Source organism: Sphaerodactylus townsendi, linkage group LG02 (genome assembly GCF_021028975.2).
Source record: "Sphaerodactylus townsendi isolate TG3544 linkage group LG02, MPM_Stown_v2.3, whole genome shotgun sequence".
Taxonomy (NCBI): Eukaryota; Metazoa; Chordata; class Lepidosauria; order Squamata; family Sphaerodactylidae; genus Sphaerodactylus; species Sphaerodactylus townsendi.
The window spans coordinates 66,792,102-66,818,001 of record NC_059426.1 but is presented as its reverse complement, the minus strand read 5'-3'; the positions used below and the strand labels follow the sequence as shown (position 1 = coordinate 66,818,001).

The 25,900-nt window shown below is 45.7% G+C and overlaps 1 protein-coding gene across 1 annotated transcript; it reads left to right on the top strand.

Annotated features, from left to right (window-relative positions):
- Positions 1–21,360: 21,360 nt before the first annotated feature.
- On the top strand, positions 21,361–23,747 carry CDK5R2 (cyclin dependent kinase 5 regulatory subunit 2). The gene has a single exon (XM_048486214.1). It carries the CDS (start codon positions 21,561–21,563, stop codon positions 22,518–22,520), a length of 960 nt encoding a protein of 319 aa, XP_048342171.1. The 5' UTR covers positions 21,361–21,560; the 3' UTR covers positions 22,521–23,747.
- The last annotated feature ends 2,153 nt before the right edge of the window (positions 23,748–25,900 follow it).

The window sequence follows — 25,900 nt, the reverse complement described above, 5'->3', positions numbered from 1 at the left end:
AGCTTCATGCTCCCAGGAGCTGGTTTTCCAGACATCTGGGGTTAGACTATCATGAGACACTTTAGTTTTAACCTGCTAATGATATCTGATTAAAATCCCTGCAGCTAAACTTGACAATTTCCAATTAAATACTGCTGATTTAAAGTACAGGATAAAAAAGGGTGCTAGGAGGGCAGTATTGTACAAAATGTGGAGTCTCATTAGGAAGTGTGGTGGAGTCTCTTTCTTTGAAAGTTCTTAAACAGGCTGGATCAGAGGCAGAGCAAGGGAAACTGTGCCCAGGGCGCATGGGCACCCTGCTCCCCTGCCGCAGCACTGTCCGCCCCTGGAATGCCACGCCCTGCCCCCACCATGCCCCCTCCATGGCCAGGCCAGGCCCCCTTCACTGCTCCGCCCAGAGCATTACACCCCACCCGGCCCCATTGGCGCTATGCCACTGGGCTGGATGGCTATCTCTTGGGAATGCTTTGATTCTGTATTTTTGCATGGCAGGGGGTTGGACTTGATGACCCTTCTGGTCTCTTCGAACTCTATGATTCTATGGTTCTAAGTCATAGAATTCATTTCTACAAGTGTGCCTGGAAAACATACATTGTGATCTGGAAGATCTCCCCTTCCTCCCCCACCCCCATACAAGTTGTGTATAAATGAGGGGTAAAGAATCCCCCACACATGTGCCAAAGGTACACAGCAAACTATTTTATTTGGCACAGCCCCAAAAGCTGGCATGTAGTTGAGTGGATACATGTAAATGTCCCTAGTATAGACTTACTCCCACGCAGAAAACATCGATATACAAGATATATCTATATACATGAATCTATTTACAACTAATTCAGTATGTCTGGCCAAATACAATCTTCATCAGCCTCTCCTCCATTTGCCAACACAGTGGTCATGTTCACATGTTGCAGTGAACATATTACATCCTGCATGTATGTGCATACATCTGTAAGAAAAAGCCAATGCACATTCACTTTACAAATGGAACTAGGGACCATTACCTGGATAAATGTGCAGTTCTGATCACATGTTGAGCCGTACATGTCTTGAATGTATCGTGAGAACCATTCAATATACATATAAAGAAATATTCAAATGTACGCTGCGTACACGTGCCCAGTGGAACTCATAAACGGAGCTTAACATATCCACAGGCAAATGTTAATTTGCATGAATTGGGGGGGGTGACATTTGGGCCCCAAAAGGTTGGCTAACCCAGGGGCAAAGTATGCACTTTTTCATGCTCAGGTAAATGTGCTGAGTGCAAGTTTAAAGACACCATGTTGTATTTAAATATGCCCCACAGCTAAATGCTCAGGGGGATTCCAGAGCAGAGGCCTGCCTCTTGTTAAGTGTGTGGGTGGAAGAACGGCATCTTGGAGCTTACTGGTGGTCTGGGCTTAGGTAGGGTTGCCAGATCCCTACCCCCCTGGACACTGTCAGGGGATGGAGAAGGTAAGGTTGCCAGTTCCAAAAACTCCTGGAGATTTGGGGATGGACCCTGGGGAGGTCAGGGACAATGTGATAATGTGAGTACTCCCTCCAGAACATCCATTTTCTCCAGGGGAAATTATGACCACTGTAATCTGGAGATGAGCTGTAATTCCAAGGGGTCCCCAGGTCGCTCCTGGAGGCTGCCATCCAATAGGCTTAATGCCTGGATAATTTGGGCAACTACACGCCAAAGGCTGCATTTCACTAGCTAAAACCAGAGGAGGCCACTGGTCAGGCTCCCCCCTTAAAGAATAGCTCATCTATTGCAAAAATACCAGGACGGCCCTGTTCCCAACCACCCACTGTTGCCCCAGGTGTGTGTAAAGGAGGGGCAGTTCTCCCACTGACAGGTGATGAGGCTTTGATGCCAGAGGTGGGGGGAGGATGCAGCCCAGGAATCAGTGCTTCTTTCCCATGGCCTGCAGTAGCCCTTCACACACTGCCCATCTCTTCCCCTGACATAGTTTGCATTTCTCTCTCTATCTTATCTCGCTGTTGCTCTGTCTGTTTGCTCCCCTGTTCCCAGCTGGCCCTGTTGTTTTCTATGCTCTCCACCTGTGCCCCCACTGAGGATTCTGCTGAAGGAGGAGATGGCAGGTCTCCTTGATAACAGACAGACAAAACAAAGACCTTTTGTGCTGGGACAAGTAAGGAAGGGGTGGAGGGAACATCTTGTACATACGAGAGATGATGAGTGGCCTTGTGTCTGGGAGTGTGCATTGGGTTTGCAAGCGCATTTCTCAAACACTGTCACAGTTCCTTGTGGAGCTCATCTACCAAGCTGGGGCTCAGAAGCTTGGGGGAAACTGAGGTATATAGCCTATGGCCCTAGTAAGTCAAAGCCAGATGCCTCCAGCTTCCAGAAAGACCTAAACCTTAAACCATGACATCCACACTGATCTTGGTTGCCACCAATGTAAAAGTTCTGTTTTTGTACTCCATTGTTCTGCTCGGCTTTTAAGACAACTAGGAATGACCACTGTTGAAAACAGAATACTAGCCGAGAAGGGCAAGTGACAGCCACATATTCGGCTCCTCTTGCCAGTGAGCAGCTCTACTTGGCAAAAATTATTTCTGAAAGAGAGAGCAGAAGAGCCTTTGAACTTAGCTCAAAAATGAGTGCTGTTTAGGTGATAAAGCCCCCCTCCCTCCACGATTCCTCCTTCTCTCCTGTGTCTAATATTCCTCGCAATGACAGATTCCTCTTTTTATCCCCCCTCTGTGTTCTGGCCAATTATTTAATCTCAGAACAAGTGGCAATTATTTCCTGGCCAGGTGTCTGAAGGCAACAGTCTTGCAGTTGCTGCCAGTGGAACACGTTATATGCCTCTAACCCTTCTGGCTCAAGCCTCATTACCAGAAAAGACATGCCCAGCTCCAACAGCTCCTGCAGGGCTAGAACTGGTCCTGTTCTCTTTCTATGCTCCCTTCTGTTCAGCTCACAGGCTGTCTTTGCTCCCTTCCCTATTTTCTCATTTCCTGCTTCAGGATGCACAGGACCTAGCATCCAGTTCAACCCAGTTCTTTCATGAAATCACTAGCGGGGTGGGTGGGTGGCAGTGGGGTTTTATAGCAGAGCAGCGGAGCACACATTTCCCAGTAATGCGAGGGTTAGGGTTGCCAGTCAACCACAGCAGAGGGGCACCCGTGAAGCTTACTGCTTTCTCTCCCATCTCTTGGGGCCCAATCAAGCCTCATTACCAGGCATTGTTGTGTGGATGGACTCAGCAGTATCTGTCTCTCTAATTGGCTGCAAAATGTCCCTTTTCGCAGATAAGAGCAGATGAGGTAGTTTACTTTTGTGTGGACTGTACCATTTCAAGCTGCAGGTAGGGGCTCACATAACAATATCAATAAATAACATTCATTTTATTTACTAAATTTTGTTTTTATCTGCTAAGTCTGAGAATACTTTGGTTCTTTTTTTACTTAGATGTTGATATAGATTCACTGTTCCTTGGTCCCAGTAGCAGGGTGATTCATGCAGACTAGGGCGGGAGGAGGTTTGAGGAGGTGTTGCATGCCACAACCCCTGTTTTCCAGCTCTTCTCCATGCAAGCACAGAAGAAACAGATGATGCCATCTATATCAGTTACACCTTTCTAAGGTCTTCGATTTCAATAGATTAGGAAGGGCATAAGTTTGTTAAGAGTAAACGTTCGTGCTCTTAATCCATCAGTTTACTAAAGCAGAACATTTTGTTGCACTTTGTTTACCCACAAGAGACATTTATCGTGTCTCTCAAACTACTTTCTCAAAATTTTCAAAGCTTATGCACCAATTCCTCTGCCAATCAAAATCCCACTTTTTAAAAACATGGCTTCTTTTTGGAATGTGTAGAGCTATTTTGCTGTACTTTCATAATTGGAAGTGACTAGATGACCAATGAAAACTGATGCAAAGATGCAGTAGAATCAGCTACAACTAACAGCAAGGTTGCTTGGTGACCTGGAAAACGTTAGACCAGAACACTGGCTCCTGTAGAGGTTCATTGGACAGCCTGCTCCATGGGTGGATACTTTGGGTTCAGAAGAGCCTTTCCTTATTTAATGTATTTATTTCAAGCAACATGCTAACAGTTCTGTTGTGGGAAGCATTACAGGATTGGCAGCTCTTATTTATTGAGTACATTTTTATCCTGCTCCTTCCTCCAATGAGCTAGTAGTATATGTCATTCTTTCCTTCTCCACCTTATCCTTGCAATGGTGGGGGGGCGGAGTGGTCTACAGTCACCCAGAGTCCTTTATGGCAGTACAGGAATTCAAACTTGGCTTTCCCAGATCCTTGTCTGATACTCTGACCAATGCAGCATACTAATTCTATAAAATTACAGAAAAAAATTATTTGAGTTATAGACATGTCCTGGGGGCAGAACATGTGCATTTAATAACAAACCCTTTCCCCCATCTTTCTGCAGCTAGTATTTAGGCCTGATTGGGGTAATTTGTGCCACTGCAACATATTCAGGTCATCCAAGGGTATTTAATATTTGCAGTTTTCATTTCCATTCCAGCTGCCTACTCTCTTCCCTTTTGTTTGTCCTACAGAGCGCAAAAGAAGTGTTGAAGAATTTGCTGTCTTATCAAGGGCTGTAAATGTTCCCAAACTGCATTAGGTGCCATAGCAGCCAAGGCGGCTCCACGGAGAAGCACCAGAAGAATATTTAAAGTCGAAGGGTTACGACTTTGAAAGTCATAATGATGAGGGTGCAGCGCCACCTGTTGTGCAAAGCAGGTCATTCGCCTGAAATGGGGATATCGAGAGCATCATTTTCCACTCAAGTTAATTTTTACAGTTTGTTATAGCCATGCCATGTGCTTGGTTTCTTTGTTTTCATTGCTTACCATCAGAAACATATTTCTGGTGGCCACCTGTCCCCCCTCCCCACCTCTGTCCAACCAGAAGGAAATTATTTTTGGTAAAAGATAAAACTATAAGCTTGGTATCTATATGCTAATGTATTCACCTATGGATGGATCTGCCAGAAAACAATAAGAACAGAAGAAAATTTCAGGGGTTTCCTCCTTTGCCCCAGGAAAGAAGGTAGGAAGGAAGTCTTCTTGCCAATTCTCAGGCAATAGGAGACCATCCTGCTCTTGCAGGCAATTAGAATTCTTAGGTGCATAATGGACAGAAGCGCTTGGCAAGCTCCAGCAGTATTCAGTGGAAGATCCGTGTGCTTGAGTTTTCTTACCATAAATCTCAAACAGAGGGCAGACTATTTTTACATGAAACAAAGTATGAGAGGACAAGAGGAACTAAGACCCACCCCACCCCACCTCACCCCATGTACCTTACCATATTTCAGACTGGGGCTCAGTGGCAGAGCCCCTATTTTGCATGCAAGGGGTCAGCCATCTCCATTTAAAAAGAACAGGCAAGAGGTGATGTGAAAGACCTCTTCTCCAGATGCTGGTAAGCTGCTTTTTGTCTGACCTTGATAGAACAATGCTCAGACTTGGGATAAGGCATCTTCAGGTGTTCACTCTAGTACTTGAAAAAGTGTTTTTGTCCTGGGCTAGAGGAAAAATGCAGACCGAAACACAGAACAGCAAGAGAAGGTATGGGAGGGTGTAGGGTTCATTTTCCCTTGCCCATGAACTGCATTTTCCAAACAAAATAGATCTGCTTTAAATGTGAGAAGGAGAGTGCTTGTGTTTTCCTATTACTAAGCCAAGGGCTACTTGGCCATGAAACTCATGAGAGATCTCAGATCTGTTCTCCTTGATTTCTTACATCACATCTGATTTTGCCCTGGTCTTTCTGTGTTGAATGATTATTACAGACTACTGCAGACACCTTAAAGTGTCCACAAGCCCCAGTGGCATGGTTTTTAGGGTTGCCACTCTTGTTGGGGCCCTGCTATGTCCCCTTCCCCCCCCCCCCACCAACACATCTGATTGTTCAAAGCCCATGATGGCACCGCTGCCCTGTCTGAGTGAATGACCTACAGCAGTGCCTTGAGAATTGTGCTGTGCTATACAGTATGACAGTTCATACTATTGTTCAGGCCCATGAATTGTTGCACCAGACCCTCTCAATTTTGGCCTTGCACTGCTGGCCATGTGATACAGCATACTAAATCCTACTGTATTCAAAGGGACTTAGGAACACTTATTGCATCTTTCACGGTCTCCTCACAATCACTCTCTCCAGTATCTTTGTTTATTTGTTTATTAAGATATTTATACCTTTCCTTTGTCCCCTGTGGAGATCCAGTGCAGCCAGTATCATTATCCTCTCTGTTTTATCCTCATAACAACCCTGTGAGGTAGGTTAGACTGAAAGAGTGGCTGGCCCAAAATTACCCAATGAGGTTTCATAAGTGGGGATTTGAACCTGGGTCTCTCGGTTCCTGGTCCAACACCCTAAGCACAGCATCACACTGACTATCTGATCAGGTTAATATTTCCAATATCGCTTCTGCCTAATGTCTGGCCATATCTTTGCTCCCCCTCTTATGACGACTGTCATCACCCAATTGCTTTGGTGAACGAATGATTACAATAGTGATCTTTGTTTTTGTTTTTTGCGTCTTCTAACAGAGTCTTGATCTGGTCAGTGGTCAGATTTCCCGCAGCAGTTATAAGATATAAGCACCAGGAGATGCTTATATCAGCAGATGGTTTTAACATTAGGCTGATCACTTTATACCTATTTATATATATATGTTATCATATTGATTAATTGGTCTTTTTATTATTATATTTATGTATTTATTTTAAAAACACATATATTTAATTATATGTATTTATTTTCAACATATTATAACTTGAAACTTATATATTCCTGTGTATTCTTGTGTATTCTAGCAAGTTGGGTCAATGGACCGTAATAAACGTTGTTGATTATAACAGTGCCATTCCTCCATATGAGTAATCACAAATCTTTTGGCAGGATCAGTCCTTGTCTGGACTGCTGTCCTCTTCACTTATCCCAAACGAGAGAAGAGGATTGGCTGCGTACAGTTGTCCACAAATCCCTTCTGTAGGATAAATGCTCTGAAAAGCTACTAGTTACAAAATATACTGGAAGGCAGCCAAAGACACAGAACGCTAAGTTCAGTGGCAGACAAGGGCGACATAGGCTGGGCCAGCTCTGGTGTGGTGCATGAGGGGAGGGAAGCCCAAGGGGACCATCCAGACATTCTCGGGTCACCTTGAGTATCCCACAGAGAGGATCATGTACCTTAAGCAGCCTGGGAACTGCTTTGTATTCTTAGGAGCTTTCCTTTAGAGGATATCTGCGATCTAAATAAACACCTGAATGAAACGTTGCAGGGGGCAGGAGAAGAATCGAATACTGGGAGAGTTCCAGCTGCCCTTATGTACAAATATCTGTGCGTACATCAACATCCTTCACCTAATTCAAAGCATGAAACCAGAAACAGAAACAAGAAATCCAGCATCCTTTTTAAAAAGTATCTACCCATCCATTGCTCTGACCTGGATAGTCCAGACTAGCCTAATCTTGCCAGCTCTTAGGTTTGGCTCTGACTAATATTTGGGAGATAACCAGGGAATTGTAGGGTCACAATGCAGAGGAAGGCAATGGCAAACCATCTCTGAATGTCTCTTGCCTTGAAAACCCCATGAGGGGTCATCATAAACCAGCTGCCACTTGATGGCATTAAAAAATCCACTGACTTTCAAGGGACATGAGCTGCCAAACTTGGTGCAGGATCACATCTTTACAATGCAATCCTACACAGAATTATGCCCTTATGATTTCATTGAAGACTTCTAGCCTATTCCAACCTTATTCTTTGGGCCTATTGATGCATATCTAGTCAAACAAATCAGATGAAGCAGAATGTATACAAAACCCGCATTTTCAAGGCAGAGCTTAACACTGCCCACCAAGAACTAAGGCACCAGAAAAACGGAGCTTTCAGAGGATCATATTGCATGTTTGTCTAGCTCAGCCCTATGATCACGTTGCAGCAGTTTTCAGAAATTCAGAATGTAGCAGGTGGTTTGGAAAAGTGTGATTTCTGCATTTTGAAATTCTATATTTAGAATCTGAATGTGACATTCAGTTTCCGTTACCTTAACACTGTATCTCAACCAGCTATGTTTGCTACTGACTTAAAAAAACAACAACAACATTGTAAACAAATCACTTCCTGCACTGGGAAAGCTGTGTAGCCAAAATCAATTTTACAAGCCAATCTAAGCTAGAGTTTGCTTGAGTGCTCCTGTTCCCATTAACTTCAGCTCCATTCCCTTGCCCTGTCAGCGCCATAATACACAAGAATTGCCTGGCTGAATTCATCTTGAATGCTGCTTCCTACAGCAGCCAGCCAGGTTGGTATCCAGAAGCCTACTCCCTTTGAGCAAACAGGTTATTTTAACTATCATAGCTAATAGCTGCAGAGAAATAGTTCCTCCAGGACTTTGTTTGAACTTTAAAAAATGACTTTTCCATAAATTGTTGTAGAGATCTCTCTAAATAGCCAATGTGCTATGCACAAACGTAATCTGGTATCAGATTATGCTAACTTCAGTTTACTCTTTTATGCCCACCACAGGTACTCTTTGCTTTGGATTGCAACCAAATGCCTGGCCTACACAGACAGCACAACAATGTGGCAGACTATTGAGGTGGTAGAATGGATTTCAGGTTGCACATTATGTACAGGTTGCAGTTTGCCTACATTAATAACTTATCAGTTTGAAAACTTGCATGCAATAGTTAGAATGTGTAACTAGTATTCTAGGAGACCCAGGCTCAGCTCCCCATTCTGCCACAGAAGACCTTGGACTAGTCCTGCTTTTCCAGCCGCACCTACCTATTGCTGTTAGGATAAAACAGAGAGAAGAGAACAGGGTTGCCGACTGTGGAAATTCCTAGAGAATTGAGGTGGGGGTGGGTGGGCAAAGAAGGCAAGTTGGGAAGGGCAAGAACCTCAGCATGGTGTATCATCACACGGTCCACCCTCCAGAACAGTCACAGAGGGAGTGGGGAGGGGGATTTTTAATGATGCTTTTATTGACTGTTTTAAAGGATGTTTTAATGGTGGTTTTTAATGTTTATGTTTTATGAATTGTATGGTTTAATGTTTTAACCCCATTATGTAAGCTGCCCTGAGACTTTGGTGTAGGGTGGGGTATAAGTGGAATAAATAAAATAAAATAAATAAATACCTAATTCCGGGAGATTTCCATGCTTATCAGGAGGTTGGCAACCCGAGGAGAGAACAATGTAGTAAGCTGCCCTCACTGGGCCCTCATTGGTGTGAAATGGAGGCTACAAGTGTCAAAACAATCAATCACAAGATATTCAACATATCTATTTCCAAACCACACCATAGAGGATATAACCAAAAGAGCAGCAAAATGCAGCTAGCAGGTGACATGGGCTGGGAGGGAGGGGGTTCTCTGCAAATTTGAGGGACAACCCAGCGTTTCAGAAAAATCTGAAATTTTAGAAAAGGACACACCATCAGGAGATTAAAACTCTCTCAAATAACAGAAAGAGCACATATAGCTTTAAGATAAGAATGCCAACTGAAATTCCCAGCGGCTGTTGCAAGTTGCCAGACAATCACAACAATATTGCCAAACCTTCCAAGCCTTGGTTTCTGCAGAGCATAGGAGTGGAAGGGGTTGCCAGGAATGGCCTGGTGACTGGGGAAGGATGTGGGAGGTAGGAACAACCAGATTGCAGGGAAACCAGAAAAATTACAATCTGTGACATCATTCTGCCATGTAGCGGGTTTCACTCTGGCATTTTCCCAAACTCTATGACTAGAGTGTCCCCAAGAGGGATAACATCATTGCCAGGTTGTGCCAAATCAATGTTGTGATCCTGGAAATGCCACTTCCCACCCCCCGCCCCACATTTTGCTGGTGAATTTTCTGCCACTGCATGGCTGGCCAGCAGAAAGCAATGGGAGCTGGGAGTGGGAAAAGGCCTCTGCCCTCAGTAAAAAGCTTGCAGTCCTTGTGTAATCAAAAGACGTTTCAGCCAAACACTGGGAATAACTTCTTGACAGTTAGAGTGGTTCCTCAGCGGAACAGGGTTTTTTTGAAAGGTGGTGGGCTTTCCTTCTTGGGAGGTCTATAAGCAGGGGCTAGGTGGCTATCTGACAGCAATGCTGATTCTGTGAATGTAGGCAGATCCTGACAGGGAGAGGAGGAAGGGTTGCATCAGCGTTTGGCTCTCGTGACTCTTGCTCACATGCCTAGGTTAATCCTGACTGCCGTCAGAAAGCAAATGCCCCCAGACCAGAGATCCTGGAGGGGTTTTGGGGGAGGGGGCAATCTTCTGGACTTGGAGCAGGTGTCACTGAGTGTCTGTGTGGGGGAGGTAGTTGTGAATTTCCTCCATTGTGCAGAGGGTTGGACTAGATCACCTTGGAAATCCCTTCCAACTCTATGATTCTGTGATTTTAAGTCCTGAGGACAGTGCAGAAACTAAACAGCCGTCTTACAGCTCCTTAAAGATGAACAATCATTATTCTACCATAAGCCGGGTATCCTGCTCTTCACATGCAAGTGAATGGATACTGATTATTCTGTCATTTTGCATAAGGGAATGAAAACCAAACAAGCAATGAAGTCATTCCTCCTGCTGCATTTCATAGATCTTCTGCAAAACCCAATACTGGAATAAAATGTTAAGGTTTCACAAGACTTCTGTTTATTTTAGAAAGCAAAAATAAAATAGAAGTCACTAGCAATAACTGCGTGTTGAACTGATCAGCTAATGGGTCTTCTGTCACCATGAGTCTTGCTCTATACAGAGAAGCGCCTTCATAGTGCTTTGGTGATGCAACAGAACTTACAATAAGGTGCAAAGCAATTGACCTGTGGGATCATGCTACAATTACTTTTACCAAAAAAAATCACTGAGGTATAATGTGGAACTCCAATGGAGACCTGGTGTAGAGGTACTAGCTGACCAAGAAGTTACTGCAGCCTGAAAAGAGTATTGAGAGAGAGAATATTTGCAGCTGACTTGTGACAAATGTGCACTAAGTCATTTAGTGCCTTCAACACTAGAGGGCATCCTACCAATGAGATATTAGGCTCAACCATTTAACAGTGTAGGGTAGCATGCTCTGAGGTAGGTGCTAAGGGAGGAAGCAGATCCTCCTCGCCTAAACCTCTCTTACAAAACTTTGTCAAACATTGTTGAATCATATCTTATCTTGTGGACCTTCTGGTTCCCATGCAATGCAGCGTGGGAGGAGGGAGAAATGGGTTGCAGTTAGAGCCCCTAGGAACTACCTTTCCAAGGGATAGTGTAAGCATGGAGGCTTAATATCATTCTCCTTTAGTTTCCATGTCAGGTGAAAAGAGAGTCTGAGATTTCACTGGGGGGATATTTTGAACTCTTTAAAAATGGGAAGTTGACATATCAACATACTGATAAAACTGTATGTCACAATGTCAATTACCAGTTTAAAAATTCCAGAAGGAGACCGCTGGTCATGCAGGATGGTGGAACTGTTGAAGCAACAGCTCTTGAAAGTCAGATCTTCAGTTTATCAGACCTGGGCAGGAAAGCACTCTCCTTACCCACTTGTAATGAGTTTAGAAATATCCTCCAGGTTATGCAAAGACCTGATCTCAGCCTCTTATAAAGAAATTCATCATGCTCATCTACATATTACAGAACCTGGACCAAACTGCAACCATTCCACCAGCCATCTAAATGAGGTTACTGCAATGTGCTATACATGGGGCTGCTGTTGAAAACTGTCCAGAAACTTCCTTTGATACAGAACACTATCAAAGCTGGGAGGCTGATTGGAACGGGTCATAGGGACCATATCACTCCAGTCTTGGGCCACCTATACTGGCTCCCGGTTTGTCTCTGGACACAACTAAAGGTGCGGGTCTTGATCTTCAAACCTTAAATGAAGGGGTTTATCAATAGAAAATGGTGCCCGAGGCCTCAAACTGCCCCCCCCCCCAACTGCTTGCAATCTGGATGTTATGCCTCTATTGATACACTCCAAGACTGCATCAGCCTTTTTTGTTGCTGCACCACACTGGCTACTCATATTTAACTTACTGTCCACCCATATCCCAAGATCTTGTTCTCACACAAAACCACTTAGTAGTGTATCTTCCATCCAGACAGAAAGGTGTGGGGAGGGAAGGAAAGGGGGAGGACAAGAGAGAGAAGAGGGGAGAAGAGAGAGAAGAGTGGGGACAGAGAGAAAAGAGGTGTGAGGGAGAGAAAGGGGGAGAGAGAGAGAAAAGGTGGGACAGAGAAAGGGGTGACAGAGAGAAAGGGGGTTGAGAGGGGAAATGGTGAAAAGGAGAGAAAGGAGTGGAAGGATGAGAATGGGGGGAAACAGGAAAGGGAGAGACGTGGGAAAGGGAGAAAGACAGGAGAAAGAGAGAGAAATTGGGGGGAGAAAAACTGCAAAAGGGAGAGAAAAGGGAGAGAGAGAAATAGGGGAAAGGGAGAGAAATGGGGAAAGAGAAAAATATGGAAAGGGAAAGGGAAAGAACGGGGAAGAGAGAACAGAGAGAAAGAGAAACTGAAACTGGTGGGGAGAGAAACTGAAGGGAAAGGGGTGAAAGATGGGAAAGGGAGAGAAATGGGGGAAAGAGAAAGAAAGGGAGCAAAGAAAGAAAGGGGGAAGAGGGAACTTTGGCAGTGAGGGGCAGGGAAAGTGCACAAGATTTTACTCTGTCTTCAGCATACCCTTTAGCTTCATTGGCCCATGAGACATGATGGGAGTTTCAGCCACTGTAGAAAGTGCCGAGCTAGCACCACCCCTTTCTATTTTCTCTTGGACTTTTTTCATCATACGAAAAAGCAACTGGTAGGTTTCTAGTGGGATGTGGGATGGGATAGCATAACCTGATCTAGTCAGATCTCAGAAGCTAAACAGGGTCTGTACTTGGAAGGGAGACCTCCAAGGAAGACTCTGCAGAGGAAGGCAATGACAAAGCGCTTCTGCTTAATCACTTGCCTTAAAACCCCCACTAGGGATTGCTATAAGCTGGCTGCTATTGATGGTATTTTACACACACCCTTGGGTTCCAAGCACCCAAAAGATGTGCATCTCTGCCTCGTGCAGGTTGCCACCCAGAGGAACAGAAGGATTGCTTTCCTGGCCCCTCTGCTTTCTTTTCTCCAGGTTGCCCTTAGCACCAGAACCAAGTACACTGGGGGAAGGACAGAAATAGATTCTCTGTTAGGTTTGCAGTACATCTGGCAGCTATTTCTCTTGAGTCTGAAAGTACCAGCACAGGCAGCAGCAGGTCTTCCCAAACGATTCTAGCCATACCTTGGCTGCCCTACTGCCACCTGACATTCATCCTAGCCAATCCCCATGAATTTGAGAGAGGTGGCGTAACACAGTAATGCACTAGGATCTGGGAGACCCAAGTTCAAATCCCAGTTATACTTTTCTTTGTGACCTTGTGCCAGTCATTCTTTCTCAGCCTAGCCTACCTTACTGGGCTGTTGTTACAATAAAATGGAGGAAGGACGAATACTAAAGGCCCATTTGGTTCCACACTGGGTCCACCACACACACACTCTCTCTCTCTCTCTCTCTCTCTCTCTCTCTCTCTCTCTCTCTCTCTCTCCCCCCTCCCCGCCTTTCATTTTCCCTTTTGGTAGAGAGAGTGATGGCTGGCTGTTCTGAGCATCCTAACAGAGCAAATGAAATGTTCAGCAGCAGCAGTAATACTAATGGAGGGTTGCAGTGACTCAAGTGCCACCCGTTCCAATGACAATCATGAGCACCAGGGTCTTTTTTAATCCTCTCAGAGAAAACATAAAATGTGAATATGAGCTATGAAGATGGGAACGTGTACAACATAAAAAGGAGGGTTGCAAATACCGAGCACCCATTCAGAACGGCCAGCAGGGAAGGACACTTTTATTGACTGGAAAAGTTCTCTCCCCCCGCCCCTTTTAAGCTGTACCAAACATTTCTGCCACAAGTATGCACAGAGTGGTGAATGTGTTTATGAAATAGTAACTTTTTGAGCCCCACTTGGAAGGTTATAGTTGGAAGGACAGGGGCTATATTCAAATGGGAAAATATAAAATAATGAAAGGCCGGAATGATCCAAATTAACTCAATTATTTTCTCAGTCCCCTACCCCCCACCCAATGCCTTGTGTTGTGTTGGATCATGGGTCTACTTCCTTCAGCACTATCTGCTCCAATTTTCAGTAGGTCCCTAAGGAAGTCCTTTAAATGGAGATGTCAGAACTTGAACCCAAGACCTTCTTTGTGCAAATCATGCATTTTAAATTGAGCTCCAGCCTAAAATTATCTGCATGTATATGTATGTGTGTGTGTGTGTATTGCTGTCAAGTCACAGATGACTTATGGTGACCTTGTAGGTGGGAGACACTGGAAGGTGGCTTGCCATTGCCTGCCTCCATGTCATGATGCTGGTATTCCTTGGAGGTCTTCTGCCCAAATACTAGCCAAGATCAGGGGTGAGAGTGTGTGACTGGCCCAGGGTCACCCAGGAAGCTTCCAAGGTGGGAGTGGGAATTTGAATCTGGGTTTCTCAGGCCCTAATTCAATGCCTTAACCACTGCACCATGCCGGCTCTCTCTCTGCACAGCTGGGTAAAACCCATTAAACTCAGTGAAGCTTATTTCCTGCATAAACATGGATATGAGGCATATGTGTAAGAACAGAAGCAAACTAAAGAGTGTACAGATACTTTGCCTGTGGCTTTTAAGAAGTCAGTAAAAGATTTTTCTTTTTCTGAAACGAGCACATACAGTGGCTTGTGAAGCAAACAGGCCCACTCCACTTACTCCTCTCTTTTCATACTATGAGCAATTATAAAAATGATGCACAGTGTCTTTATTGCATTTGATGCACAAATCATAAGCAGTTCCTAGACATCTGTTAGTCAAAGTGGGGTCAGGGCAGAATCTGGAAAGTTCCAAATATGATTCAAAAGCAAATGATGTTCCAATCCATACCAGCCACAGAATCTCCTACAACCAAGGACATAGGTAAGGTGGGGGGGGGGGAGGTTCCTCGGGTTCAACCCCCCCATTACATGTCAGAAGTGCCTCCCCCTGTTTGTGTTTTTTGTAATTTTTAGTGATTTTTGGTTTTTGGCCTGCAGGGGGCGCAGTTTTTAGGCTTGCAGCACCAAAATTTCAGAGATTTTTTGGGAGATTCTCCTGATGATACCACCCAGGTTTGGCGAGGTTTGGTTCAGGGGGTCCAAAGTTATGGACTCCCAAAGGGGGTGTCCCATCCCTCATTGTTTCCAATGGGAGCTAATAGAAGATGGGGGCCACACTTTTGAGGATCTATTACTTTGGACCCCCTGAACCAAACTTCACCAAACCTGGGTGGTATCATCAGGAGAGTCTCCTAAAGATACCCTGAAATTTTGGTGCAGTTATCTTAACAATTGCATCCCTAACAGCAGGCACCCCCCCCCCCCAATTTCCCCAGATTCTCCTTTTAAATCCACCCCCTTCAGCATGGATTTAAAGGGAGAATCTGAGGTCCCCAGTTTAAACATTGAAAGTGATGCTGTTTCAGGGTGGGGGAGAATCCACTCCCAAACAGCATCACTTTCAATGTTGTTTTAACTGAGGACTCCAGATTCTCCCTTTAAGGTGGATTTAAAAGGAGAATCTGGGCTCCCTAGTTTAAACACCATTGAAAGTGATGCTGTTTGGGGATGGATTCCAGCATCACAGTGGGTGCCCATGCGGGGGAGCACAAAACTCAGATTTTGCGCCGGGCTCCACTTTTCCTAGCTACACATGCCTGACCTTGGAGAGCTGCTTTTATAAGAACTGAGGCCCGGGTGGCTTGGGAAGGTGTGGCAATGCCCCCAGGGGTGGGTGGGGGCGTGACCCCACCCCCAGAACTGCCCCATAAAAAAATCTATACCTACAAAATCTATACCAATCAGCCTACAACTACCAACTCTTTTCTAGACAAAAGTATTTAGCTTTTAAAATGGTGAGAAATGTAACAGGTACAGCGTTTATGGTCAGGAACACCAGAGCCTTGGGCAACCGTAGGACACACTGATGTAAGTAGCTGGCTAACTATATCCATTCATTCCCAACCTATCTCCAAAGAGTTCAGGAGGGGGTTGTCCCATTTTTTCTTCACAACTCTGTGGATAAAATGACTAGCCCAAGATCACCCACAGGGCTCCATGGCCCAAGTGGGAATTCAAACTTAGACCCAGACTTAGGCCTAGTTCCTACAAACAGCAGATGAAATAGTAACCCTTAAATTCTAAACCTGATACACAAAATTTCTACCCATTTCATCTTAAGAACCTTCACCTACAGCTGGAAGTCATACAGATACAAAGTTACCTCCTCATCAGCAATTTGAGAGGAACTGGCTCTGTTGCGTTTTCTGAAAATTCAGAATGTGCATTGAGTACTCACCCTAAACACAAAGTGATTGCTTGAGTCAGGGTCATTTTGTGGTCATCTGGTGACACCTGTGACCCTCCTCTCCCAAGGTTATTATCAGCTGCTTACACACACCACACATTCCTGAATTCTCAGTTTTATCAAAAGACCTGAACTGTTTTGCCCTGTCTTTTGCAACTATCTAATGACATTAAGATATGTTAACCTGCTCAAATAGTTTAAGCCAGTCTTGCAACTTTCATCCTTTACCCTTCAAATAGGTGCCATGTATATTAAACAGGAACATACTTGCCTCAAGTGTTTTTCTTAAGTACTGTTTGTCAGATCCACTGCAAACGCTCCAGCAACTGCTATTTGCATTGTCTGTGTTGGTCCTAAAGGATAGAAAATACAAATTTTCTTAAGTAGTGGGAGTACACACAGTAAAGAAAAAAAAGATAGATATATTATTTCACCTTTTCATGGCCCAACAAAGGTACCTGTGAGAATAGTATTCCTTTGAGTTTCACAGAATTCTTTATCACTTCAGTTTCAGCTGCCAGATGAAGTGTTCTGGGATACTCAAAGATATGCTATTCCCACATGGATCCTTTTTGGACCAATGAAAGATAAAATAATAACTCTTTCATATGATTTTCTCTTAACACAAACTTTTGAATAATCATTTATTGCTGCCATGATCTGTAGATTCATGAAGTCTTTCAAAATTGGTTGTTGAGAGACAGGCGATTGTGAAACCTCGCAGGCTTGGTTTTTGGTGAATGGGAGCAATAACCTCTTCTAACTTCTTCACTGTGTTCTCAAGAATCATGAGGTAAGGAAACATGATCTCATTCTGATATTTGTAGACCAAGGTAGACTTGTAGACCTTTTCCTTCAACGGATAAATTCCAGTCTTGTATGTTCTCCTCAGAAATCTCTCTGAACAGATATTATTCTTGTCATAGTGGCAATGACCTTGACATCAAAGGCACGTGAACACTGCAGATCAGAATCTCAGCAAGAGCCCCTAAGAAGTAGAAGTCTGGGGATAAACACGCACAGCATGCCAAAACTCACTAGAAAAGTATACTTGCCCTGGGAGTTTAGCAAGCACCCCTTTGCTATTATGCACAGGCCCAAGTGCTGTGAAGGTACTGATCACTGCTGTTACGGGTACCTAATTGTGTGGCTTGGGAAAACACTTCACGGCACAGTCAAAAGGACATAATCTTGTCTGGCAATTGACAGGACAAGCAGGACCCTCTTGGGTTGCTTCTGCATGGGGCTCTTGCTCTGCACCCATCTCCCCCAATTGCAGCAGATTTAATTTTGGCTTCCATGCAACATCACTGTGATGTTGCCAATCTTCTGGTTTTTCTTCAGCTCTGCTGTGATTTTTCCCCAGCACTACAACAATAACCTGATTACCAATATTTTTTTGAAAAGTCAGAAAGTTCGCCAGTGGTGGCAGTGGGGGTGGGAGTGGGTAAGGCCTGTGGACTTGGAAAGCACAGAATCATCGTCTTTGCTTTCATAGCAGCAATCAGAGCAGAAAGGAGAATTGTACCCATGCAGAAGCAACCTAGGTCGTTTTAAAAGCTTGTTATGACCACCAAGACTGTAAGATGGCTGAGGAAGGGGCAATCAAAGGCACTCCTTTGTAGTGGCTCTAACTTATTTGAGTATATTTACGACTAGCAGGGTACCCGTGCTTCACTACGCATACTTCCTCACAGCCTCTCTATGAATTTCGGGGTGACATTCAACATACTTCTTTACAGTCTGTTTGTGAACTTTGGGGTGACATGCAGCATATTTCCTCACAGCCTGTCTGTGGACTGATGGGTTTGTTTTTGCATATTTTGCAGCAGCTTCCTGTTGTTGTCTTTTTCTAATGCAATGTGTTATTGCTCTCTTTCACCTGGTGGGCTCCAAAAGACGTCATGTGGAAGCAGCCATTGTATTTTCGGGATGCAAGAAGGAAGTTTTCTGCCATTGGATTCTGATGAGTGAGAAGGCTGTGAAGAGGTTCAGGGTAGGGTTGAAGGGCAGGGAGCTGAACTGTACCGCCACTGCAGCACATTCCTGGGGACTCATCCCGACACTTCAGAGCACGACACCAAGCACAGGGTGATCGGAGGCCGAGAGCAGTAAAATTGTCTGCACAGTAATCAATCTGATGTTTATGTGCAAAACCCAACAAATGTTTAGTAGTCCAAGGTGATAGTGCGGTTTGTAATCTATTTTGATTGTATTTGGCTGTAGTGGTGTTGTTAACGTGAGGGTGGGTGGAGGAGTACTTTTTCACAGCCTGTCTGTTAACTTCGGGGTGATATTCAGCATGCTTTTTTGCAGCCTGTTTGTTGAAGCTGGTGGTGTTTAACTGTTACCCTTAGAATGTTCGTGCAGCATGTCTGTGGACTGAGGGGCTGGTTTGCCCTTAGAATGTTTGTGCAGATGGCCAGAGATGAGCAGTTACAACAGTAAATGTGTAATAACTCGAGTAAAACTGAATATTTTGAAATATCCTTTCTTAGTGAGCACCTAAACCACATAATGAACTGGTGTGCCAAATTTCAACTCTGTAAGTTTGGTGATTTTTGAGTTCAGTTGATGAGTCAGTCAGTGAGTCAGTCAGTGGTATTTTGCATTTATAGATATAGATATAGCTAAGGGTGAGTTTTAGCACTATGAGATTTACCTCTGAATCCTGCAAGAGGTCTGTTTTGTCATCCACTTGGCTAGTAGTTATATGCACTGGCGTTCCTGCCTAGGGACATGGGGTACCCCTTGTCCCCGGGCGCATCGATTGAGGTCACGTGGGGGGCGCCAAAACATCCTCCTACACAGCGAGGGATTGAGCAAGCCCTAGAAAGCAGGCACTGAAGCAACCAACTGCTCCCAGTGCCTGTCGTAGCCCCGCCCACTCTGTACGGTGGCCTGGAGTGTCCAGGGGCGGGGGAGAAGTCCCACTGGGCTCCCAGGAGCAGGACTGGGGAGCTCCACCTCCCCTCCCTCTAACCCAGCATGCCTTAGTCGCCTTAAATTAAGTGTGGCATTACTCAGAAGCCTTCTTCCCAGCAGCCGGGCGCCGGCAGGCACAGAAAAAGGCAAGCTGAGCAGGGAGCCCAGAAGCAGCAGCAGAACTGAAGATGATGCCGACGTTTGCTTGGTAAACCTTCAGATGGGGGGGTGACTTGTGAGAGATTTACATGCTTAAAAGTTAATTCCCACTTGCACTGGCTTGGAGCTGTTTCTCAGGCTAGCAGCCTACCTCATAGGGTTGGTGTGAGGACACAATTAGGAAAGTGGTGGGGAGGGAGCCATGTATGTTTTGCTGGGGGTAGGAGGTGATTTCTGAGAGATGATGCTGATGTTTGCTTGGTAAACCTTGGGGGTGACTTGTGAGAGATTTACATGCTTAAAAGTTAATCCCCCTTGCACTGGCTTGGAGCTGTTTCTCAGGCTAGCAGCCTACCTCACAGGGTTGGTGTGAGGACACAATTAGGAAAGTGGTGGGGAGGGAGCCATGTATGTTTTGCTGGGGGTAGGAGGTGATTTGTGAGAGATGATGCTGATGTTTGCTTGGTAAACCTTCAGATGGGGGGTGACTTGTGAGAGATTTACATGCTTAAAAGTTAATTCCCACTTGCACTGGCTTGGAGCTCTTTCTGAGGCTAACAACCTACCTCATAGGGTTGGTGTGGGGACACAATTAGGAAAGAGAGTTGGTGGGGAGAAAGCCATGTATGTTTTGCTGGTGGTGGGAGGTGTTTTGTGAGCTGGTGTAAAAAATCATTGTTTGGTCATTGTGGGGGAGGGTGGTCGTCCATACCTGGGGTGGGGGGGGCACCAAACTCAGATTTTGTCCCCGGGCTCCAGTTTGCCTAGATTCGCCCCTGGTTATATGAAGCCATTATGAGAGAGCAACCAAAACACAAAATAGTGCATGCAAACTTTTTAGTTCCCCAGAACTCCACACTGGAATAGATTTTAAGTACAAAATGGGAGAGGTGAGGAGAGAGGTATTTCAGAGCCTGTTGGCAGAACCCTAAAAATGAGACTAGTAGTATGGCAGATTTAAAATAGATTACTTGTGTGGAAAAAGTAAGTGACAAAAGGTCCTATCCTTTGAAGGGTCAGGTTGGCTTTTGGGGTGTGGTCACCTGGAAGGATGTTGCCACTGCCATTCATGCTTTGAACAACTCACTTTTCTTATTATAGCATTCTCTGTGTGGGGCTTTCTTTGAATTTTGGAACCAGCCAGTGCAAGCTGAATCCGCTGTGGGATGATGGGGCTTAAAATGGTTATTACGCAGTTTGCACTGCCCTCCCTGCTTCTGGGCTCAGCTGAAGGTGCTGGTCATTGGCCCTATACAACCTGGGCCTCATTCAATTAAATGGGATTTCCTCGTGAGTAAACCTGCTTAAGAGCTCTCCCTTCTTCTACTTCATGGGCTGAGGCCTAGTAACTCCCCCCAAACACCTGGAGAAGCAGGGCTGACCAATGGACTGGAGGGATTGGAGAGGTTCAAATGGAGAGGTGTCCTTAGCTGCCTGGAACTCATGTTCTTTGACAGAAGCCCTGGTTCCCACTCCTAAATGCATAGGAACAGTCGTCTGTATGGTGGCAAGACACTCTGTACATGCTCAGTTACTGTTTTCCCTAGCAGATTACCTTACATAGCTTAAGGCTGCATCCTTGCATGTACAAAGCGTCCTCAAGTCGTAGCCAACTCATGGCAACCCTGTAGGGTTTTCAAGGCAAACTCCATAAAAGGGAAGAGCTAATCAAAACGACTTCCAGGTTTCCCAAATTGAGAAGAAGAAAAAATACCCGTTCAGCTTTCTTCCTCCGCAGCTCAGCGGGAAGTGAAGGCGCCCTCTACGTGCACTCGGGAGGGGGAGTCCCGTCCCTTGGCGATTGGTGGAGGGGAGGGGGCTGCGGTTTGGGATTGGCTGCTGAGAGAGAGGCCGGGGCGGGGCCTGGGGGGCTAGCTGAGTGCTGCAGCCGGCGTGGAGGGCGGAGCTGCCGGGCGCTGCTGTCCTGGCGCGCTCCATTGCAGGTCCTGCAGGTCGCTGCTCGGCCGGCTCCGCTCCAACCCCTCTGCGCGGCCGCTGGTCCCGCCTCGGCCCATGGCTGCCGTGAGGGGCGCCTCTGGGTAGGGGTCGTCAGGAAGAGCTCGTCCAGCTGCCGGCGCGAGAGCCTCTGCCAGGATGGGCACGGTGCTGTCGCTGTCGCCCAGCGCAGCGGGCAAGGGGGGCGGCGGCGGCGGCGGGGGAGTCTTGGGTGAGAAGGCGGCCCCGGGCCGGGCGCAAGGCAAAGGCGAGAGCCGCTTGAAGCGGCCCGGCGTGTTGATCTCCGCCCTCACCTGGAAGCGCCTGGTGGCCGCCTCGGCCAAGAAGAAGAAGAACGCCAAGAAGGTGACGCCCAAGCCGGGCTCCGCGGGCGCGCCCGACCCCCTGGTGCAGCAGCGCAACCGCGAGAACGTGCGCAAGTCCCAGCCGGACGGAGCCAAGCCGGGGCCTCTAGCCGTGCCGGTACCCACCGTGCCGGCCTCCGCCCAAGACGGAGGGAAGCCCCCTCCCCCTCCTCCGCTGCCCCCTCCGCTGCCCAGCAGCCGCGCCGCCGCCGCCCCCGGCTCCCCGCGTCGAGTGATCGTGCAGGCGTCGACCGGCGAGCTCCTCCGCTGCCTGGGGGACTTCGTGTGCCGCCGCTGCTACCGTCTGAAGGAGCTGAGCCCCGGCGAGCTCATCGGCTGGTTCCGCAGCGTGGACCGCTCGCTGCTGCTGCAGGGCTGGCAGGACCAGGGCTTCATCACGCCGGCCAACCTGGTCTTCGTGTACCTGCTGTGCCGCGAGGCCCTGCAGGGCGACCAGATCGGCAGCCAAGCGGAGCTGCAGGCCTCCTTCCTGACCTGCCTCTACCTGGCCTACTCTTACATGGGCAATGAGATTTCCTACCCGCTCAAGCCTTTCCTAGTGGAGGGCGACAAGGAGCGCTTCTGGGACCGCTGCCTCGCCATTATCCAGGGCCTGAGCGCCAAGATGTTGCAGATCAATGCCGACCCCCACTTCTTCACGCAGGTCTTTCAGGACCTCAAGAATGAAGGCGAGGGAGCAGCCACAAAGGACTCCAGCGCCAGCAAACACTGGACTATAAGCCTGGATCGCTAGGAGCTCTCTCTCTCTCTCTCTCTCTCTCTCTCTCTCTCTCCAGCCTTTTCCCTCCACCTTCTAGATCCATCTCACCTTTCAACAAAGGCTTTTCTCAACCAGGATCCCTACTGGGGCTATGGGAGGAATGGAAGACCCTGGGAGTGAGGAGCAGCCTGAAGCTTACCCCATACCCCCCCCCCCCCCGCACACACACACACACACACACCCCATGTAGATCCCTCATGAGCCATTCAAGGGTTGATGGGAGAGGACCTGCAGCATTACCCATTCTTCCCCCACTCCATCTTGTGGGCCACACCCACAATTGCTTCAGCCTCTCCCCACAACTGTGAAATCAAGATAGTTTGGGAATGGGTGGGATGGGAGTTGTGTGGCTCATGATGTTCTGTATCTTTTGGCGATAGGTAGCACCTGCCTCCCTTCCTCCCTTGTCCCAGCAGGATTCCCCAGACTGGATGCACTTCAGGCCCTGCGTGTGCATTTGAGAGGGGAGGGGAAGCAGTTTGGTTTTTCTTTTTTTTCTTTTCTTCCAAATGGGGAGAATTCCTAGACTTATGGGTCAAACTGAGGCATTATTTATTGTCAAGGTTCTGTTTTGTGCAGAAGAAAGCAGCTGCTGTGACCTCACTTGAGAAAGCCCCACCGGTGTGTCCATGGTTTGGGTCTCTTTGCTGCTACTGTGAATCACAGTACAGCCGGGACGTTCTGTACTGTAATTTTATTTCCAGTGAAACAATTCCTGCATGTCTCTGTCCTCCCTGCTGTTGGTGGCTCTGCTATAGTGGTTGTTCTACAAAGTGGATGGTGGTCATATACAGGTATCCACCACTGCAAGTCAAATGCCTTTCATGATTTTGTTCTTTTTCATCTTAGTACTGTGGGGAATTAGAGAGGTGGGTAACCACGCCGATGCTGAAACAAAGCACTAGGAAAGCAGTGCTGCTCTCCTTCAATGCCCCTTAGCTGCCCCCACTTCCCTTCCCTCCTTCCATCACTTACCATCTGAAGCAGGGGCCGGGAGCTGTCCACGGTGCTGGCCTCTTTGCCCGACTTACATTTGCACATTCTTGAAGCTGAAAAAAACAAACCATGTCATGGTGTTTGAATGTATCAGAACAGTGTCTGACATACAGGATGTTTGTGCCAATGTTGCTCAAATGTACAATAACATATTGTTTTATATTGTTTATTTAAAAGAGATAAAAGTAATGAGTCAAAGCAGAACTTCGGAATCATTTGATCATTTAAAACAAAAGCTGTGTGTGGAGAAGAATGAAGTGGGATTGGTGAAAGGGGGAGAAGGAAAGGATAGCAATTCATACTGTGGGTTTATGGTCAGCAGGGATGATGCATTAGTCCTTGGCTGATGATTTCCTAAATGGCTCTATTGGCAGGAGATGCCAGACTCACTAATGATATTTGATATTGAACTGAGATCCATCCATCTTCCTCCAGAACTCTCTTAGATGAGGACACTCTCTTATGTGTTCTTGAGATCTGACCATCACACATTTTAGTCATCTTCCCTGACATTTTTTTAAATACACAGTGTACAATTAAAATGCCTGTGAATGTACAGAAAGATGAATCAAAGAGCTTGCAATCTTGTGTGTTTGTATTATGTATACAAGATTACAAAGGAAATTAGACATCTTTGAAATAGTTTATATAGAAAAGTGTGTATGAATGTTAAATGTCTTAGATTTGTGAGTTCTAAAAGCATTCCTGAAGACCTGAAGTGCCCCCTTTTTGATCAGAAACATGACAACCAGGTTATCTGCTAAATGCAGCTAAGAACAACGGTGTACACATTAAGAGCACATTATCTGCTCATTTGCCTTTTGTATTCTTCCAGACAGGAAGTCAGTTTGCAGACTGGCAGCCTTAATGCACAGTCTCCTGAAGAATGCTGATAAGAAACAGTCTCTGCTGTGCAGTGTAATCCTTTAATTACATAATCTGACTGGGTTTTTTAAGAACAATCTTGCTCCCTCACACCAACTGTGTCTTCCTTGACCACCACTTATTGCAACTTCTTAATCATAATCACTAATACATGACGGCACAGTGTAAATAATACATGTATTCAGATTTAGTTTTAGTGCTACTTTAAAACAATGCAGGCTGGGGGAAATGTGCTGTCCAAGGTTCTGAATGCAGTGGACAACTTTCATTGCTCATGACTTATTGTGTTTAATTGTGTTTAATTGGTAGCATCTCTTTCTTATTTTGTCAACCAGCAATGCTACCTCATTCATCCAAATGGCCTGACAGATGTCAAATAAGCCAGTAAGCTCAGTGAAAAGGAATCTTTGTTTACAAGGGGGTTTGATGGTCTGGAAGGAGCTTGGTGACCAGTTATTTAAGGGTTGTGACTGCAGAAAACTGAGAATTTCCATTTCTGATTTTCATGTGAGAACCTGCCTCAGTTGCACCAGCCAAAGGAGATAAGTTTTGAACTTTCAGTCAAACAGCAGAGAGAGGGAAGAAGATTCTACATAGGACATAGAGTCTGAATAATGTAATGGAAATTCTCCCATAACAAAACAACCTTTTCTCCATAGTTCTAATTTTAAGGAGTTATGGATTACAAAATTACATCATTAGTGTAGTTAAACCCAGCCACCAACTTTGTAGAAACCTTGACAGGTATGTATAATAGAGATGAATTTACCATAGAGGTCTGCAGTATTTTCTGTTTGTCAAACACAAGAGTTATAGTCATCTGAAGCTGTCTTTTTATTTGGTGGCAAGCCCTGATCTGCATTAAAGAACTGGCATTCACACACTTTTTTTTATCTACCAGGATTTTAAGTTTAAATTTTGCTCCCCAGCCAGAATGTTGATTCCCTCAAATATTTAACAAGTGTGTTTGATTGGGTTATGTTGTGAACCATAAACAAGTATCTTCTGCCTATTTACAATCACTAGAATTACTAGCCCAACTCAAGTGATGAGGGAATGTTTGATTTGTGTTATTATAAAGGTATAATGTTCATATGGCTCCCCCTGATTCTCTGTACTTCAGTCAGCCTCTGCTTTGTATTTCAATCGTACTAGCTGCCAACACATCATAAACATCATATATAGAATCACCAGGTATGAGCATTTTATTAATCTCACTTGAAAAGTCAGTCTGTTCAGAACAAAGCCAAGACAGCCAGAATTCAGAATGTGGGCATCGGCCAATGAGTTTCTGTTATCAGCAATACCTGTAACAGCACTTCCATTTCATACTGAGTTGTCCGTGCTGGTTAGGTTTAGAAGGGGCCCTTTGTATTTCTCTGCTATTGAGCAGTAGCCCATAGTGTATGCTAGGGCAGTCCTCAAACGTGAATCTAATAAAAATGTTAAAATTGAATAAGAATTGATATCTA